Source organism: Littorina saxatilis, linkage group LG17, assembly GCF_037325665.1.
Source record: "Littorina saxatilis isolate snail1 linkage group LG17, US_GU_Lsax_2.0, whole genome shotgun sequence".
Lineage (NCBI taxonomy): Eukaryota > Metazoa > Mollusca > Gastropoda > Littorinimorpha > Littorinidae > Littorina > Littorina saxatilis.
The window spans coordinates 49,868,762-49,889,368 of record NC_090261.1 but is presented as its reverse complement, the minus strand read 5'-3'; the positions used below and the strand labels follow the sequence as shown (position 1 = coordinate 49,889,368).

Here is a 20,607-nt window from a genome sequence, read left to right as displayed (position 1 = left end):
AACCAAACCCTGAAGCTTGGAGACATACACACAAATGCAGGGTGTGCACATGCTGTCTCTCCTCTCTGTTTCGCTCGGAAAGTCTCACTAACACGCACAAACACATGCATCAACAGAATCAAGCATTTAAAATATTTAACAGGATTACTTTCTTTGCTGCTTTTCTCTTGTCCTAGTTTGACTCACATGCAAGAAATACAAACAACAACAAAAACAGTAACAGACTCGTTCTGAATAAATGAGGGAGAAAACATTTACAACAAAGAATTACTGGGTAACCAAGTCAATCATTTTAAAAAGTTTGCAGCAAGCCAACACTTTATTTTACCATTTATGTAGATATTCAACAACAAAAAACTAACTGCAAGCTTATGTATATCCTGTATTATTTATTTAGGTATTTCGCGCTACAGTTCAAACAAAGGAACACACTTCTTGACATTTACTGACTTCGAGCTGGAGAATGAGGGAAAGAGTAAGTATGATTTTTACACTCCCACATGTTACTGCTTCATGTAGACTAAGCTTCAAAAACAACAACAGTGATGCAGGTACTACACCAGTAATATGTGCTGTCTGTCCCTAATTTTTTCATGACAAGGATATGAGTGCAACCGCTGAAAAATAAAAGTCAAGATCCCAGGGAAGCGCCATATGCTGCAGTTGGGGACTCAAGGGAGCAATACAATTTGCAATACAATTTGAAAGGCATTTGAAGGCCATTTTATCAGTCCTTTAACATGAGGATGACATAAGATGACCACAATGCACTACAAATCACACATGTAAAATCAATAATAAACTACATTATTTCCCGTCAAATTTTACAGATATAGATTTAGGTAGTAGGGAGCATGAGTAGGCCTCACGGCCTTTCTGCGTCCCCTTGTTGTATTCCAAATTGAATTTGGGTCTGTTGTAATACATGCTAATTTTAAACTTGCGTGACAATAGTCACCCATCAAACTCTTAAGGCTTTCCTTCATTGAATGTTCACTTGACTTGACTTGACTTAATAGGTGTTTGAGGCCCATCACAGGCCTGTTCACCGCTCTAATATAGTTTTTCCTTAAAAGACACTTGGTGGTGTGCGCAGCGTCTAAAACTAGTCTATGATGCAATTCACTGTCAATTCAGTTCTTGAACAGGTTAATATTAGTAGCCATTTGAGTACTGTTAGATAGTGAGTTCCAAACTTGTGCAACTCTATTATTAAATGAACATTTCCTCATGTTAGTTTTTTTTATTTAAAACTGAATATATAATTTATCTCCACTGTTTCTAGTGTTTTCGTACACATTGCCAATAATAAAAATAATAAAAAGCATCTGTCAATATCATCCACTAGGCTCAATATCTTAAAATCCTGAATCAAGTCTCCTCTCTTTCTTCTGTGTTTAAGTGATAAGAGTTGTAATACATGTACTTTTAAACGTTCACCGTAAGACAAATTCTTCAGGTCAGGGAGCAGCTTCAGGATCAGGATCGATACATTGCAGGAACCTTTTTAAGTTATCATCGCAACGGAAACGAGAGAGCGCAACTCCAAAAATTAAAATTTTAATAATAGGAATCAAGCTTGGTAGCTCCAGCACTCCTCTGTACATTTTCAATCGCACAAAAGCTAGATTTTTTTGTGTGTAGCCATTTTTGAAATGACGGATGGATATTCACGTCTCAGACGGAAGAGTTGCATGCATGGAATGATTCTATTATTTCTGACCTGGTACTTTCTTCTGACGAATAAGGGGGATCTACAACTTCAATCAACATTTTCTGGCATCCGTACGATTCTAAGCACCACTTACCCCCTCCCCTTCCCTAAACACACACACCCCCCCCCCCCCCCCCCCCACCCCCCCCCCCCCACCCCACACACACACACACACACACGCGGTTCGGACACAGGAACAACGCCCGGTAGCTCAGTTGGTAGAGCACTGGACTTGTGATCGGAAGGTCGCAGGTTCGAATTCGGGCCGGGACGGACACGGGTCAACTTTATGTGCAGACCCAGAGACGGAAGCCATGTCCCACCCCCGTGTCATCACAATGGCACGTAAAAGACCTTGGTCATTCTGCCATAAGTGCTGGTGGCTGAATACACCTAAACACGCAGACACCTGGGTAGCGCGACTCCGTTGCTGCTAGCTTTCCACTGGGAGGAAGCGACCCGAATTTCCCAGCGATGGGACAATAAAGTAATGAAAATGAAAAAAAAAAAAATTAATAGAATTAGGATCAGTGGAGGCTCCAGCTATATAGCTGCTCCCCGGCCCTCCCGCCATAAATCTTCTTATCAAGCGTGATTCAAGCAGTGGCGCAACCCAATCTTTTGAATTTGCCGCATTTCTAATCCAACGGCTTTGTTCTGGACATGTCGTCAAACCAATGGCAATGCACCTGACCTGAAACTGGTGAAAGTGAAAGTAAGACGAAACTAAAGTCTGGTGGACAAAGCACATTCCTGTTGCAGCTAACGCATATCATCTGCATATAACGCATATGATTCTGATCAAAGGACGAAGAAAGAAATGTTGTACGATCATCAAAAGGAATTGGCGGTTCCACAGCATGCCTGGCGTGACGCAACATGCTCCAACAGTTGCTACGTGTGTTCCCTGTAAACAAAACGCTAGCCAAACTCAAGGTCAAGGCCATTGAACACGAACTCTCGCCGAATCTCAGAGCACCTGGCAAAGACGAGATTCGAGGAGCCATTAGACGAATAGCAACACACTGCAATTATTTGTTTTTAGACTTTTATGGTGATTATTTCGGTGCCTGGGGATCAACCAACAGTGTTTAGTGAATGCTTAGTTCAAGTGGATTCGCTCTGCCGGGTGGATGGAGTAGAAATACCGGCTGTTCTGTCTGTGCCGGTGCCGAAGTTTGCTGTCAAGTGTATCTACGGATTTGTCAATGGAGGTTCTGCAGAGGCCATGTTCCGGAGTGTTTGTGCACATGTGAATTGAGTTCTTGTGATTTTAGGCGGTTTGACCGCAAATTGTACTGGATGCCAATATGTCGGCCAAAGTCGCCGACCGAATTGACCCTTTCTCAACTAAAGCTTCAATAAAAACGAAAAAACAAAAACGATCTCAAGGGTCGTCACATTATCGGACTAAAAATGCTCCGGAATTACAGGCGTTACCTCATTTAAAAGGTAAGTTGTTATCTGTCTTAGCGCAAATGTTCAGGTGAATATGAGATCGTTGTGTTAAGGAATTTAGATATATAACATTTCTTGGCACAGAACATGCGCCGGCGAGTTATTTTAAGAATCCTCCCATCGACGAGTTTCAGGCATCTTGGTTGGTTTATAGTCTGTTTCAGGAATTCATGCGTGCCTCCACACCCGATCAGTAATTCGTAAATTATTAACAGGTAAATTCTTAAGTAGATCTGTGTCTCAATAATAGCGCAGCTGGACATGAGATAAAGCCAGCCGTGTTTTCACACTAATTATAGCCCTCTCACGGAGCGTTTGAACGGGGTCAGTCGCTGCATGCGTGCGTTCAGAGCTCCGTCAGTCTCAAGTTGGATGCCTGAGAGAGTTTCACTGCCTACCGGTACATTTTGGCACAAGCTCTAGCAGAGAGCTGTTGGATTGGTGTAGCAGATCCAGTGTTGCATCAATGGGATGATGACTGTTCCTGTAAGGATGCAAACTGCTGCAGTAGAGCTGTGCACACAACTGAACTCAGTTTTACTTTTAGACTGCATTTTAGACTGGAGATGAGTGTACAACTCAGGTGAATAAAGGTGCAGTGCACATTTATCTTATTGGAACTCAATTCAATTTTAAGGCGAATATTTAAGTGAAAACTCTTTTTTATGCTCATGGCATAGTGAAGCTGCTGAATTAACTGTTACTGATTTAATGGCCCGAAAGTATCCCCACACCGTCCTGAAATAAAGAAAAATCTTTTGTCAGTCCAACTTAATGGCTTTTATGTTTGTTTTAAAGGTACTGGACCTGTCAACTCCAGGTGCACGGAGCCCCTAGGGCTTTCAGTCTTGCGTCGGGCAGCTATCCGTTTGAAAAAATACCAAGTTTCAATGACTTTCATGCAAAAACTGCAAAATTTATATAGTCGTGCACCGTCGGGGATCCTTTGGGGTGGTCTTAAAGGGCAGGTGGTCTTCATAGAGAGGTGGTCTCCAGGGCAGGTTCCACTGTAATAACTTAATTTTTCCCATGATGATGATACATTTCATCTAAATATTAATATGTGCTCTTTGTCATTCTTCTATGGATGTCTGTTGTAAACTTGTAAGGTAAAATCAGTTTCAGATTTTCAGTAATCATTCATAATTCACCAGCACTGAACTCTGGACTGAAGGTTTCCTTTTCCTGTTCAGAGAGAACCCTTGCTTTACTTCGAATAGATCAGCAACAAGCATACACGTGGACACTGTCTAGAAAGAAAATGCATGCTGTTTAGTTAACGCAGTGTTTCTTGTTGCTACGAGACCAGTGATCATGTTAACTTGAGTTAGAAAGTGAAGTTGAAACTTGAACGAGAAATATAAAAACTTAAACTGCACATGTAGAGTTGACACATTTTGAAGAGACTTGTTTCAAAGATAGCATGCCTGGAGTAAAGGAGTTCATCTGATTGGTCAATTTTTTTTTTTTTGGTGGCAATTTCTAATTTTAAGCTCAAATACTGTACCGCTACGACTACCAGAAATTACTTAATTAGCAGGGAAAGGCCCATTCTGCTCATCATCATTGTGTGTATACTGCAGTATAGTTACTCAAATTGTTGTACTGTAAGTGTAATAATAATATATCTAAGGATTACACTTTCCACAAAGCAAAGTTCACACCTTGAAGCGCTTTGGTCTGGAAATGGTATACTATTAATAGACGATGTTCAGAAAGAACTGTGTCAGGATTTTTTAAGCGGTGTGGTACAGTAAGACCAAGAGCCCGTTCTATTTTTGCTGAGTCAAGCTTTTGAAAATGAAGCTGCCGGTCGGCTTTAACCTGCCGTTTGGACGAACACCTAACTCTGATGTGTATGTTATGCAGCGTGCGCTCAATATGATCTTTCAAAAATGTACTCATCGGAGTTCACGATTCGTTGCGGCAATGATCGCTGGCTCGTAACGATCGCTCACAACATGTCTTGTTTGAGGTCAGGTGTGTTTGGCTTGAATACCTTGCAAATCGGCAGAACATGTCACTTATGCCGTTATGGAACTTGTTATACTATAGGTACTCAGGGATGGCCAAATCTCACAATTTCATTTCGCCAGCCGGGCGAGTATCTTCAAGAAAGTCGCTAGCCCGGCAGAAATTTCAATGGCCCGGTACATACCACAGTTGATCTGCGGTGTTTATATGGCTTTACAACTCGATATTGCAACCAAAATGGTCGCATTTGACAAGAATTTTCATTGGCCAGGCGATTTCTACTAGCCCGGCGGATTTTTCACTCGCTCCTGGTGACCGGGCGGACGATTTGGCCATCCCTGGGTACTTCATCTTTTCTGTTTTCAGCTGATAAGTGATAGCTTATCCAGTATGGACACTAATCAATAAATAACTGCTTTCCATAGATCATCTATAACTAGTATAACAGCTGTGTGATAAATCAAAGTGGTTGGCTGGTTAAATTTGTAATATACTCAGTTGGATATAAAACAAGTGCAATATTAAGATTGAAAGTGTACATTGGTTAGTGTAGTTACTGTGTTAGCTCCTTTAACTTTAGTTTAATTAAGTTCTTAGAGTCAGCTTTCCATTCAAAAAATGGTCTGAAAAGAGCTGGGTTCTTAAAGGCACACACAGCCTCCCGTAAACCATCTGTTATGGATCACTGAGCTCCCCGAGCCTCTACATACAGTACAAACATACTTCCATTTGAACGCTCACCGAACGGAAACATCCTGGCTGCTTTCCCTCAAGAGTGAGACATTTTCAAAGAATTTATTTCATGCAGTCAGAACGGACTGTTTGATACCACATTCGGACGCCTCGTTTTGGCGCTAGAACTTTTAAAATCTTGATAATAAATTGACAGCTTGTAATAGGTAGCGGCAGTCAAAACTTGGTTTTGAAGTGAGAGTGAATGTTTTGTGATGTCTTGAAAGAAAAATAAAGTACAAGCAAAACACACAAAAAAGTAAGTGGATACCTTTATTAGTTCCTGAGATTTTGATATTTTAGTACATACGCTGTCGCGACTCTGCTTAAAACTGTAAAATAGGGCAACTTCAGCAGCATGTGGGTACCACATAGTTATCCTCAGCCCTTTCAACTTTTCAGGATCTGTTATCAGCAACCAAGAATAGAAAAAACACATAGTTCTAGCCCTCTAATCTCATATGGCTTCTGTCAGCAAGCATGCAAACTTCACGAAAAACACAATTAAACCCATCGCAAAATTGCACGGGAGGGCAACTTTGGGTCATCACAATTCACACAATATGTATAGCAGCTGTCTGAAACTTTCACATATTCCAAACAAATGTGTGTAGAACATGGCTATTTTTTTTCAGACAGCTTAGTTCAATGCTTTTGGAGTATAAGAGCCTCAAAAATGTCAAAAACCTCAATTTGTCAAGCGGAAAAACAGGAAAATTACAGTTTTTCGCACTTCAAGGCCAATAATTAAGAAACTATTTAAGATACAACGAAAAATTTTGGTGTGTAGATAGATTACAGTGTAATCTTTACAGACATCAGTAAAATTCAGTGTAATGTTGAAAATAATCCCCCAAGAGTGGACAAACCCCCCCCCCCCCCCCCCCAGAGGGGGGTAGCACATTTCAGATTGAAATATTTCAGAAACTACTGAAAATACAGCCATGATTTTTGGTGTGTAGATTGATTACAATGTTATCTTCACAAATATGTGTTCAATCAAGTACACTACATTGGGGTGTGCACGTTAAAGATCCCACGATTGACAAAAGGGTCTTTCCTGGCAAAATTGTATAGGCTTAGATAAAAATGTCACTGTTATCCCTGCGCCTTGAATATGTGCGCGATATAAATTGCATAAAAAATTTTTTTTTTAAATTAAAAAAATATATATATAAATCCCTGCGCTTAGAACTGTACCCACGGAATATGCGCGATATAAGCCTCATATTGATTGATTGATTGAAGTAAGATCTAGAGAATACTACATGGCTTGCTGTGTCGTACCAGATTTACACGAGTTGTTTTTTGACTCACATGCGAAGCAAAAGTGAGTCTATGTACTCACCCGAGTCGTCCGTCCGTCCGTCCCGGCGTCCGCCCGGAAAACTTTAACGTTGGATATTTCTTGGACACTATTAAGTCTATCAACACCTGATGTGGCCTGATGGTGTATGGTTACAAGATCTCAAAAAACATGTGCGGCAACTTGACCTCACATCAAGTTCAAGGTCACAGGGGCCGTAATTGTTGTCTTAAAAACGGCCATTTTTCACATTTTCTTCTGAAGTTATCGAGAATGGCAACCTTAGCTATGTATGCTATACAGGGCAATGTAAGCCCTATCTTTGGACACCAGTTTGGTTGACCTTGCTTCAAGGTCAAGGTCGCAAGGGTCCTTTAAAGTTGGATTGTATACATATTTTGAAGTGACCTTGACCCTGAACTATGGAAGATAACTGTTTCAAACTTAAAAATTATGTGGGGCACATGTTATGCTTTCATCATGAGACACATTTGGTCGCATATGATCAAGGTCACTTTGACCCTTATGAAATGTGACCAAAATAAGGTAGTGAACCACTAAAAGTGACCATATCTCATGGTAGAAAGAGCCAATAAGCACCATTGTACTTCCTATGTCTTGAATTAACAGCTTTGTGTTGCATGACCTTAGATGACCTTGACCTTGGGTCAAGGTCACATGTATTTTGGTAGGAAAAATGTGTAAAGCAGTTCTTAGTGTATGATGTCATTGCTAGGTTTAGTTATTTGACCTTGACCCTGAAGGTCAAGGTCATGTAAAGGTCAAGGATGTGAGTCGTATGGGCTTTGCCCTTCTTGTTTAAATAGTGAACTGCGAAAGCGAGCTGTTTACTATTTGAAAAAGCAACGAGTGTAAATCTGGTACGACACAGCAAGCCATGTAGTATTCTGTTTATCCTACATTATATACTTCTGTGCCAGATCTAACTAAAAGTCACCGACAGCGATATTGCCTTTGGATCAACCGCTTTAGAACTTAAAACCACTTTACTCAATTTGACATTCATTCCTCCGCCATGACACACACTCTCAAACTAGGACAAAGTAGTTCGCCTTTGTCAACACTGTTAAGTTTAATATTCGAACAATCAAAACCGAGTACCTGCAAAACCGGTAAAATCCGTTGCGTTGATCGCGAGTCATGGCGGAGTATTCGAGCGAAGCAATGGTGACGCACGCTTCGAGACAATTTGTGGAAGAAATCAAACCCATCACTTCAAAATATACCAGATAAAAAGAAAAGCAGTGGCCACAGGATAAAAGAAACCAAAAGGAACAACAACAGCAAAGCATATCCTTCCTCGATAGGATTAGCTTGACCTTCCGGTTTATCCCATGTACTACTAATTTACATAGCTTGACCTTCCGGTTGACCTCATTTACATGATATACACACGTGTGATTTGAACGATTTTTATCTCACGGTTATCTCTCTCACGTATGTGGGATAAATTTACTAACATTGTTCACAGTTCTCTGGGGAAAACTAAATTCTTGCAAAGTGCACAGTCGGATGAGAAGTGACAGTCAAATGCATATATACCCCTTCTTCAAAGTCAGTCAAACAAAGTTGTCAGTCAAGTACTGCTTGAAACAGGTGTACATGGCAGGCAGGTTTGCTGGAGATTCGACTGTGAATGTTCTGCCAGAAGAAGAAAATGGTGCAAGCACAATGTTGTGTCCAAAAACAACCGATGCAGGAATCTGGCAGAAGTCAGCGATAGGTTCTCCTTTTTGTGGAACGATATTAGATCGAGCACCATGCCATTCACAAGTTCTGATGGACGGTCAAGGTCTTCCAGAAGGTCCGGATTGAGCAGGTGGTTTCTTGTGATCCTATGTTTCAGCAAATGAACCCCAACATTCCGGCCCATGATGCAACGCCCTGCGTCGATATCCAAAAATGCTTCTAGTTCTAATCCAGTCTTATTCCCCAGCTTTGTTGCTTCTTTCACTGTTCCCTCAATTTCTGCCTTGATTTCAAGTCCTTGCAGCAAGTTCACTCGAACACTTTGGGGAGAAATTAAACCAGGTCACTCCAATCCCTCCCTGTTTCCAACCGAAGCAGATCCAGCTGCAACAATAGCTTGTTGGTCAGTGGTACCAGCTGAAGTTTGGGTGGTCGACCTCTTCCAGTTGCTGTGAGTGTGAAAGCAGACTTCATTTGCTGGAAGTGAGCATCATCTGTAACACGCACAAACAAAACAAAAATGTAATACTATGTTCATAATATTTTTGTACTGAAACCATGAAGGCTACCAGTAAGTTCGTCACGCGGTAGATTCGTCACCCGTGACGAAATTACTGGCAGGGGTGGGCGGGTGTTAAGCTTAGAGCTTATGCTTTCAGATGTTTGATTTGTGGGAGAGATTCAAGATTCACTGACATTTTTTAGAGAGAGAGAGAGAGAGAGAGAGAGAGAAAGAGAGAGAGAGTTGTTATTTTAAAACCCGAGATCTACTCATTGTGCAGTTCTCAACTGAGCAGTTTTCAGACGACACAGTCCGAGCGTTGTTATTTTAAAACCCGAGATCTACTCATTGAGCAGTTCTCAACCCGAGATCTACTCATTGAGCAGTTCTCAAAAGCATGTAGTCTGAGAGAGGGAGCGAGAGAGAGAGAGAGAGAGAGAGAGAGAGAGAGAGAGAGAGAGAGAGAGAGAGAGAGAGAGACGGACGGACGTACATACACCCATATCCATGACACGCACGCACACACACGCACGTACAAACGCACAAACACTCACACACACCATCGCACACACACCCACACACTGACTAACACCCACACACGCGCGACCAAGAGAGAGAGAGAGGGAGTCCTATGACTTCAACCTCACTGTCAAGGAGGCAGAGAAACTCAATGTGAGGAGAGGGAGGGGTGGAAGGAGGTGAGAGAGAGAGAGAGAGAGAGAGAGAGAGAGAGAGAGAGAGAGAGAGCCGCGCTCGGACTACTGTGGCGAAGTTACCGGGACCGGTGACGAATCTACCGTGTGACGAACTTACTGGAAGCCACCATGAAGGCCTGTTTACTTTCAGTTTTACTTTTGTCCCAAAACAAAAGTTTGCTTTGTTTTTCTGTCATGTATTTGGTTATTTTTTAACTCGTTTCTAATTTATTATATCACCTTGCTTGTCATGAGAAACAAATTAGTAATCACACAAGTTTGATGGACCATAAACTCTGATTAACTGGGGGGAAAAGGAAGAAGGAATGGAGATGCGCTAGGGTCAGTGCATGTAAGCTACGCTACTCGTTGCTAGGCCTAGTCTTGCACTTCCGGTTTTAGCAAAGGAACAATTATTCCTTTTAATCCTAATTTAATCCTCAAGAAAACAACAACTGAGAAACAAAAACCATCGGAGTAATAATTCAAGATTAGTTTGAAACAAATATATCACATGTACGGCGAAAGGCAAAAAATAACTTAGGTCGTTTATCGAGTACCCCCATTTCAACACCCAATACAAAATGACCCAGCACAAACTACTATCATCAAAATGAAAACTACGCACTCAAAACGCTAAATTCAGCAGAATGGTTCGACAGATCAACTTCTAAACACTAAATGAACAGAAAAACATCAACACTTACCAAGGATGGGTTTGATTTCTTCCACAAATTGTCTCGAAGCGTGCGTCACCATCGCTTCGCTTGAATACTCCGCCATGACTCGCGATCAACGCAACGGATTTTACCGGTTTTGCAGGTCCTCGGTTTTGATTGGCTCGCGCTTCGCGCGCATGAATCTTAAACGGAAACTTCCATATTTGGAGGATTCACAAGAAATCGGACTTTCTAGCGCATCTTTTACGACTACGATCGTTTGAGTTGTTTTTAAGTTACGAAAGGTTAAAGTTGGGCAATTTTTTATTGTCCATGTCTAAAATCCACCATCGATTTAATCTAAAAAATACCCCCCCTAGAAAGAAAAGGGACTCTTTCTTTAGCAGTTGACACTGGTTTCCGATCGTTGAATGAAACTATTTTTAGAAAATACAACGCCGAAAGGGAAACACCACAAAAAGTTGAAGAGCAAGTAGTAATGGCGGTCGCGTCACGGCTGTCCGAAAATCCGGAGAGAGTATTTGTGATTCACGCACACGCATTCAATCCAAGCACATTTTGCAAACAAATGGCATGGGGTAAAAGACAAAGAATCCAACTTCATTTCTGTAGTTTCCATTTTCAATAATATGCCATATATTGAAAGCTGTCGGAAATTGAAAACGTGTTATTTTCAGCACAGATCTCGCTTTCCCGCATGGGACTAGCGTTACTGCCGCTACCTACTTGTAACACAAACATTCTGAAATCACAACACTTTTAAAAGAGTTCTTTTTTTATCAAGACAAGATCAGTACAACTCGAAGCTTTAAAAAAGGGAGCCCGGTGCAGGTCACGCAAGGTCGTGTTTCTCAAGCAGACAAACTTTCTGCATGTCGTTGCTTTCTTTGAAGTCTACCGCGGCCGATAAGTGCGTGTGACTTGCAGTCGTTTGTTACATTTTAGATATTCAGAGGTACACAATATTGTGCTATTGCAGATCTGCAATAAGATCTATACAGCGAGTCGCATTGAAATCACAAACTGACGACGAAACTGGGGAAAAAAGGAAAGTGTGACACACGGGTTCACGATGGCTCATGGGTAAAATAAACCACGAAATCTGGTGTGTGGTTTTCGCAAGCTAAATAGCCATTCAAACGAACTGTGTCATTTAATGCTGTTAAATGCTCTTGCAAGTGTGTTCCATAAGGTTAGAACTGCTTTTTTTCGTGAGAAGATTTAAATCGTTCTGTAAGCCATTTGAGGCATACTGGGCCTTAATCAATTTAAATGGTGCTGATAAGACCTCCAAATTTGGAATTGGAGACGGTTACACTGTGGGCTTCATTAACTTAATTTAGCCGTAACCAAATTGCTTTGAAGTTTGATTTAAACATAAAGGGGTAGTATTGCCTCATGCACAATTCTGACTGTATGTGTGTGTTTGTGTATAGTCCGTACAAATGGGTTCACACACTTCTCGTTTCTCTGAACAAATGGGTTCACCAAGAAAAGTGAGGTACCGTTTCGTGAACCCATTTTTTAACAATATATTTGGGAACTTAATGCACAGAAATTGGGCCAAAATCAACATTACCCTGGTATCCTCAAAGTCACTTTTTATGGCAGACGATTCTGTGTGACTGTGACTTGGTCGGTGAGGTAAGACAGTAATATAACCACTAACCTGGTAGTGGTAATTAGGGAAACTTTCCTCCGATTACTTCTGTTTTCCATGGACACCATGTCAGCAAATATGTTAATAAGTGGAAGTGTTGGAACCCATTTCTCATAAGTTTGACAAGGAACCCACTTTTAGTTTTACACTTGTGTGTTTGTGATTGTATCACTATTGTGTGTGGAAAATGTTTTTTTTATCTTTAATTGTTGACGTCAAATAGGCTTTGGACTGGGAGTTTATGAAACAGAAAGTTTATAGTACACGAAGATCTTCATCAAGTTCATGGTGTACACACACATGCATCCATGTCTTTGCTTTCTATACCTATACCGAGCAACAACAGAAACGTGAACAATGTCAGCGTGTGAATTTTTGTGTGGAAAATATCAACCACGCATTCAATCACGAGACGCTGTGTGCTGTCATTCATCATGAAGCTGTTGTGTGACTATTTCTATTCTTTGGCTGTCGCAACTCACGGGACAAGCACATTTCATGAGATACACCTCATATGTGCTTTCAGCATATTATATATGCAAGCCGAACCAGGAAAACCTGACAATGTGACATTTGATGTGTTCAGTTATGCATCAGCAATAACACAAAAAAGATACCACGACAGGCTTACTGCCAGTCTGACTTTTGACACAGTCAGGATGCCAAGATTGACACCAGCAGAACACGAGAGAGCAGCCGGTTGACTTGGACTTGGAGCTTAAGGATAAACCCAGTAGCGGTGGCAGCTGCTTTTAATGTTCACTTACAAGTCGACATTCTGCCGCCTTCAGTACCGTTTTGCTGACACTGGAAGCACTGCTGATATGCAATGCAGTGGAAGACCTCGCGTAACCACACGAAGACAAGATCTATTCTATTCAGTCAATGAAACTGGAACTCCATTGGGAAGCATCGGAGACCCGTCAGTGGCCAGACGCTGAAGACTGTCTGAGCAAGACCTCCAAAACTGACCTCTAGCTGGAGGGCCAGTCATCACTCGAAGACAATAGCATGACCCGCCAGCAATGGGCCCAGAATCACATGCTATGAAGTGGAACTTGCGGCGATTATGAAACATTCTGTTCGCTGATGATAGCCTTTACTGTATCAGTAATGTTGATTAGTCACTTTTTTTTTTTTAGTGTGAGTTGGGGTGTGACAAAGAAGAGGTGAGTGCTATGATGATGGCTGCATCATGAAACACTTTGTACAGGGTGCACTAAATGTGATGGCATGAAATGGAATTGGCCTCAACCAAACCCTATGGGGCCTGATCTTTTCAGCAGTCTAGGTCCTGGTCAGGGAAATGGCATCAAGTAAACTCACGCATCCAGCATCCACTCCATGAGGCGCTGCTGCCAGGCTTTCAGTTTTACCAACGCCCTTGGGGGTCACACACCATTACTGACTATCCAGCGTTGCCCATTATAATGAAAGACTGTCATACCGAATTTCATTGATGGAAGAACGTAGCAACTTTGTTTCGTTTCGATATCAACACAATTTTTAAATGTCGATTAAAGTTTAAACTTATTTCTAAAGAGGATCTGTGTTTCTTTTGTTGCTCGGTATAGTTTCTGTCATTTTCTTGCTTAGTCTGTGCAGTGCAAATCTTCTGGGTTTTTTTTCGTCCAACGTTAATTAATTGCATTTGCAATGGAGATGGTAAGACTAAGAGAAGGTTGGCTCTGTGTATTCCTTTATTTGCCTGCAAGGGTCAGGCTCCTTGCAACATGTTTAGTAAATACAGTGGAACCCTTATTTTAAGACTTCAAAAAAATCTGAGAAAATTGGGTCTTAAACAGGAGGGAGTCTTAAAATGGGGGTAATTATATTTAGAGAGGTTATGAAGAGAAAGTCTGAGAAAACAAGGTCTTAAAAAGGGGTTCCACTGTATTGCATTTTCAGGTACCATACACATTTTACTTGTAGTTGTAGCCATATTTGATGCACAACCTATTCAAATCACTCAAAGTCAGAGTGAACCCGGAACTAATCAAATTAACATATATATGTGATGTTGTGACAAAAGGTCGTGGCAAAAAGAGTAGAAAAATCAAAAATCAAAAAATATTTTTTGACACAAGTGCATTTTTATGCTGAATGTTTCATATTTTCATTACATAAAATAAAATAGGAAAAGATAGTTTGGTCAGCGGGTTCTGTAGAATAAGCATATTTTGTTAACAATCTGACAGATGTTGGTCGTGATGCTGGACATACCATTTGATTGATTTATCTCCATAAATGAAACTTCTGCAATCCAAATACCTTTTATAAATCAAAAGAAAGTACAACACCAGTGTACAACACGCAAACAACACAACACGCAAACAATTCCAAAACCAACTTACATTATTTATTTTTTATACATGATGTTTTGTCCAACATCACGACCGACATAAACATCACCTTTCCGTTTGATGTGTTTACAAAATAAATGAAAAAAGAACACTTCTGTCAGTTAAAATCAAGGATATGTAATTCCTTTTACATAAAAACACACACAAAAGAGCTCACAAACTTCAAATTACCATGATCATGGCACTTTTTGAGTCGGTTGTGATGATTAGGCGATGGACAAACTTGATGCTTGTCATTTCATTTTCAACAAAAGAGAATACAAAAACAATTTTGGGGGGCTATTACCTTAACTACTACAGATCTAGTATTTGCAAAAAAACATAAAGGGGACTGGAAGAGCCTTTGTTACGATGACTGTGCTTAATCTTATGGTCGGTTGTGATGACATAGCGATGGACAAACAAAATTAAACATAACACTTAAAGTTAAAACTAAAAGACAGACAACTCTTTTTCTGTCTTATTTTGCATTCTCTCTCTCTCTCCATATATAATACTAATAATATGCAAAACAAAACCCATAAAGAGGACTGGAAGAGCCTTTGGTTTATGGCTTAGCATGTTATCGTAGCGAACGTTCGCAAGCTCTTTCCTCTGTGCAACTCACGACAGGCCTGGAAAAAGTCATAATTAATTTGTAGCTTAAGTTAAATAAACTGAAAATGGGAAAATGCTGTAGAGTGGGAAAGCATCTTAAATGCACCTTCATCAGCGATGATCAGGATTCTGCAGTAATCTGGACTACAACATAAATTGTTTAGGCTACGTTAATTCAAAAACGTTAATTCAATATAAGTTATAAGCCCATAACTATAGCTTATGTAACTCTGTAAGCAAGCACACACACACACATACGCACACACACACACACACACACACAGAGCCTGCACTGACAGTGACACCCAACATTTTTTTTTTACTTAAAAGTTAAACTGAGTTTTTAGGCCATGACCTACTGGTAGGCCTACTACAACTAGTGTCGTCTGATAATCAATTGACAACTGACCTACTTCTTTACTACTACTTTAAAAGAAGGGAAAACAGCTTACAACAACAACAAAAATTCCAAAAAATATACCAAAGAAATGTAAGGTAAGTTGGTTATGACAGTGAACATAGCAAGTTTGTCTTCTGGAGAAGTCATCACAACCGACAGTAAACTATGTGTGGATTGGAAATATTCATGCAGAAATTCATTCAGTTGCTTGTCGTCAATAATTAGCTGCTGTACAAAACATCGAACGAACATTTTCAAATTGTTTGCTTTCTCGAAACAGCCGTGAATTACATTTCGTATGTCGGTCATGTTCGGTTGTGACTTTGGACATACAAAATAATTTGTCCTCTCTCAGCTTTTTACCTATCGCACTCATTCGATGAGCGCGAACAACAAACAGAGAGCAGTGTGTCGTATTTTGATGCGCTCTGTTTCGTTTGAATAACATGCAAATTCGAAATGAGTTCAATGAAAAATTATTTCTAACAGATTGTTTGTCGGTTGTGATGTAGATGTCGGTTGTGACGTCAACTTGTAATTCAGAAAATACGGACAAACGAAGCTCTTTTACCTTCCCTTCTTCGACGCGCCATTTCCAAGAAAAACAAGCCTCGGTTTGAAATCAGTTGGGAGCGATGCTATTAAAACGTACGATCGGAAGTCAACGGAGAGTGTCAGTTGTTGAAAAATTCGTGGTTGTGACGTCCGGACAAATGATTCGATGCTTAGCAAATTATTCGGCATATCTCTGTCATGTTTGTAAATTTCAAATGCCCAGCGATCTCAACTAATACATTAATTCTTTTTGTGTTCTGGAAACTGCAAAAGTTCGGACCGGAGCATAGATGATACATACACACGATGTCAAAACATCGTTGTCACTTCGGACAAACATCGTCACAACCAACAACCTGAAGTTAATTTCTCCGTTTCTAATTAAATATTTTTATATAGAAGCAGGTTTGTTTACACACATATTGATTTATTATTCTTATTTCCAGATTTACAATGCAGTTTGGTTTTGTGCATTAAAAAGAGTGTTCTGGGTTGATAACAAAAGTATGAGTTCATACTTATTGGTTTCGGCGGGAAATTTTTCCGCAGTTTTTCACTTTCATCGTAGATTTAATTCACAAAGCTGTTGTTAAAACACACAATTTTATCGTAGGTATCTCTTCATCCTATTTTCAATCCAACAAACAAACACAGACACATACATGTTTTTGATAATGTTGTTTAATTGCTTACAAACACACATGGGGTCTGGAGCACGACCTTTTGTCACAACATCATATATATATAATAATAATAATAATAATAAAGATAGCTTATATAGCGCCGCTTCACAAATTTAACTATGCTCTTAGCGCTGTACATCGAGATATAACAATTTCAATAATATAAATACAAAGATGATATTATAATAATACACATTTACAAATATCACTCACGTGCATACATCCTCGTGCACACCACGCGCATACACACTCCCACTCATTAACAAGTGCTTCCATCCCCCTGCCACTGAGATGTTCATATACCCCCCTGGACAAGCTCACACCATGTCCGTCTCCTCTCTGGACTGTACATACACTCAGCAAGAAAAAGACTCGAAGACTAAATGCAAATTTCATACAGAACCCTATAGCTCAATCAAAGCTGAAGCAACTATACAAAAAAGACACATTCAAACAACAAATCTAACTTCACCTCTAACAGTCTATAAAGATGGCAAGGACAATTTACAAGGATTCGCGAAAAAGGTGCGTTTTAAGGGAACTGCGAAAAGAGTCCTTAGAAGCAGAATGGCGAACGGAGGAAGGGAGAGAATTCCAGACAATGGCAGCCGCAGAAGCAAACGAGCGATTGATGATGTATATATGGATGATATCATATACCTCAGAAAAAAATGAAAGAAGAGAGAAGAAGGGAACAAACTTGTGACATTGTAACACAATAGTTTTCCACCTTTCTGTTTGGGCAATCCAAAACAATAATAAAAACTGAAATCAAGAGTACTCGCACACATTTAAAACACTTCAGTCATTTGTAACCCTTCATTTGATTGGGAAGTGTCTGAGACGCACAATTTTGTTGGTACAATTTAACATTCACCTGTCAATGTCACTTTCACTGTCGACTAGGTAGAACTTCCATGGCTTAAATATCATTCAGATAAAATCATTTTATCTAATTTGCATAAACATGTTGTTAGTGGGTTTTTTTTAAGAGCTCTGAATGTTGCACTTGCATTTGCAGATAATAATTCAACAATGTGCTGACCAGAGCGAGTAATAAAACTAAAACTAGTAGAAGCTAGTGTGGACAGTTTTTGTAGGGAAAAGAGTGATCAGCAACTGAGCCATCTGTGTGGAGCAAACACCAACTCGGCATCTAATTTGGTAACCATGGCCTCTGGTAAAACAATGTCCAAAAACAGTGTGTAGCTGTCCAAGGCAGTGGGTTTAGTGAAAATAGAAATTCAAAAACAGATAGACTGCTAACTTTCCAAAATTCAGAATAGAAAAACAAGAATGATAGGTTATTGGAAAGTTGGAATTATACTATAGACACAACAAAACATTACATTTATGTTGCCTCGCCCGCATCTTGCAAGCGAGTTTCCTCAATGATTTCGAGATAAGTTTATAATTTGTATCACAAGTGTTTGGCAGTCTGTCTACTTTAAAAGACCACTGGACCGGCACGGTTGGCCTTGTGGTAAGGCGTCCGCCCCGTGATCGGGAGGTCGTGGGTTCGAACCCCGGCCGGGTCATACCTAAGACTTTAAAATTGGCTATCTAGTGGCTGCTCCGCCTGGCGTCTGGCATTATGGGGTTAGTGCTAGGACTGGTTGGTCCGGTGTCAGAATAATGTGACTGGGTGAGACATGAAGCCTGTGCTGCGACTTCTGTCTTGTGTGTGGCGCACGTTATATGTCAAAGCAGCACCGCCCTGATATGGCTCTTCGCCCTGATATGGCTCTTCGTGGTCGGCTGGGCGTTAAGCAAACAAACAAACAAACAAACAAAAAGACCACTGGGTCGACGTACTATAAATGTAACGGTCACTTGTGTCAATAATTAATAATTCCAATAACCCACCATTCTTGTTTTTTGAATCAAGGTTTAGTGTATATATATGGCCCAAAGTCAGAATAGGTGTCCATTTTTGTGACATACAAAATCAATTTTAAAAATGAACATTTTCTTTGTTTTGAAAATAGAGATGTATTTTAGAGCATAAATACGCAAGGAACAGCTATGATTTAAGAAAACTCATGTTTGATCACTTCACAGATTCAGGTTTAAAAGTTTGCAGGAGTTCATAACTTCACACCGTCACAAAATTTAGACTTGTTAAATCATTGTTGCTACATGTATTGGGTCTGTTTTAGACATCTGAGCAAATTGCTACAGCAAATTACTTTGCATTTCAAGCAAGTTAAACTTGTTTTGGCCACGCATGATGCAGATGTGAACTCCATTAATGGGAAGTTCATAACTTCACATAATTTACTTTTATTGGTATAATAAATTTAATTTATACAGGCAGGAAACAATTTGTTTTGTTTTTTAATCTGAAAAAGGTGAGCTGGAACATGAAGGTAATTTTTGAAGATGAAGTGTGGAGAAGATTTTTTGGTTATCTGTATTATTTATAGAAATTAATATTGTCACAATTTTTTCACAGCAAATATTGGCATAAGTTATCATTAAATCTACAATTTTGCTGTTTTTGTGCAAAATGTGCTTGAAAAGTACCATCAAAAGGATTTCAATACACCAAAATGTTTGTCTGACTCAAAGAGTTGGCAGAAACTGAAAGTATTTTTAGAATGTCCTAGGAGTTCATAACTTCACACCGTGACATCACAAACTATGGCTAATTCAAACCAAAGTAAGAAAGTGCATATGTCATCTTATTTTCTCTCCAGCTACTCTTTGTAATCAACATACAACTAAGTAATAAAAGTAAAACATTTGTGAAAACAAACGATAACAAAAATCATAAAATGTGAGCGTGCGCATAACTTCACAAGAATTTTTGTTATGTTGGTCTCTAGTACAGTTACTGTATAATATATTTGCAAAACAATGACAAACTGAGAACACAGAGTTATAGTATAGGCTAAAGCTGCACTTATATTACAAAATCAGATTTTAATTGCCAAAATAAAACAAATTGTTTGAAACTTGTGAAAGTTCATAACTTCACATCAATCACACATTTATACTAAAATAACTAACTAAAGTCTCTTGCAAATAATTCTAAACAACTTAATGATTTACTTAACCAAACTCAGTCATGAAAACTGTTACCGAAATCATTATTTAGTTAGTGTTTATGTCAGCTGACTGTGTGTTCATAACTTCACATCATTTATTTAACTGAAAAGCTACGTACTAAAATCTGCTGGTAAATTAAAATAAAAATGACATCAAACTGTAACAGCCTACTCTGGAGAAGAGCAGCACATCATTTGAGGTAGTGATTTAGTGTAGTAAATTAATTATTGTGTATAAATCATACTCATGGCATGTGTTCATAACTTCACACCGTGGGGCTGAGGGTCAGTTGATGTGAAGTTATGTACACCGTGCAGTCAACCCAGATTCATGCTGGAATTATCAAAATGTAATTTTGAGGGTTGATATTCAGAAAACTTCTTACAAAATGTCCAGATAAAGTCAAATGTACTCTTTTGCTATTAACAAGGCATTATTTTAAACACGCCCTTGAAAAATGAGCTTGAGTTATGTGAAGTTATGAACTTCATGACAAAACGGCTAAGTACTTCAGAAAGAAACAGTCA

The 20,607-nt window shown here is 39.6% G+C and overlaps 1 protein-coding gene and 2 long non-coding RNA genes across 4 annotated transcripts in view; 2 read left to right on the top strand and 1 right to left on the bottom strand.

The window, feature by feature from the left end:
- Positions 1-20,607, top strand: part of LOC138953818 (uncharacterized) — a 455,396-nt gene that overhangs the window by 179,437 nt on the left and 255,352 nt on the right. The window lies entirely within an intron of this gene.
- LOC138953814 (serine/threonine-protein phosphatase 2A 56 kDa regulatory subunit epsilon isoform-like) overlaps positions 2,710-20,607 on the top strand; it is a 66,676-nt gene continuing 48,778 nt past the window's right edge. For both annotated transcript variants that reach the window (XM_070325758.1, XM_070325757.1), the window contains exon 1: positions 2,710-3,166. In XM_070325758.1, the coding sequence (XP_070181859.1) occupies positions 3,025-3,166 (142 nt within the window). In that variant the 5' untranslated portion in view covers positions 2,710-3,024. The remainder of the gene's footprint in view (positions 3,167-20,607) is intronic.
- Positions 6,139-11,339, bottom strand: LOC138953732 (uncharacterized). The gene is made up of 2 exons (XR_011451601.1): positions 10,799-11,339; positions 6,139-9,388 (listed from the first exon to the last, which is right to left on the bottom strand). It is a non-coding gene; the product is annotated as an uncharacterized lncRNA (long non-coding RNA).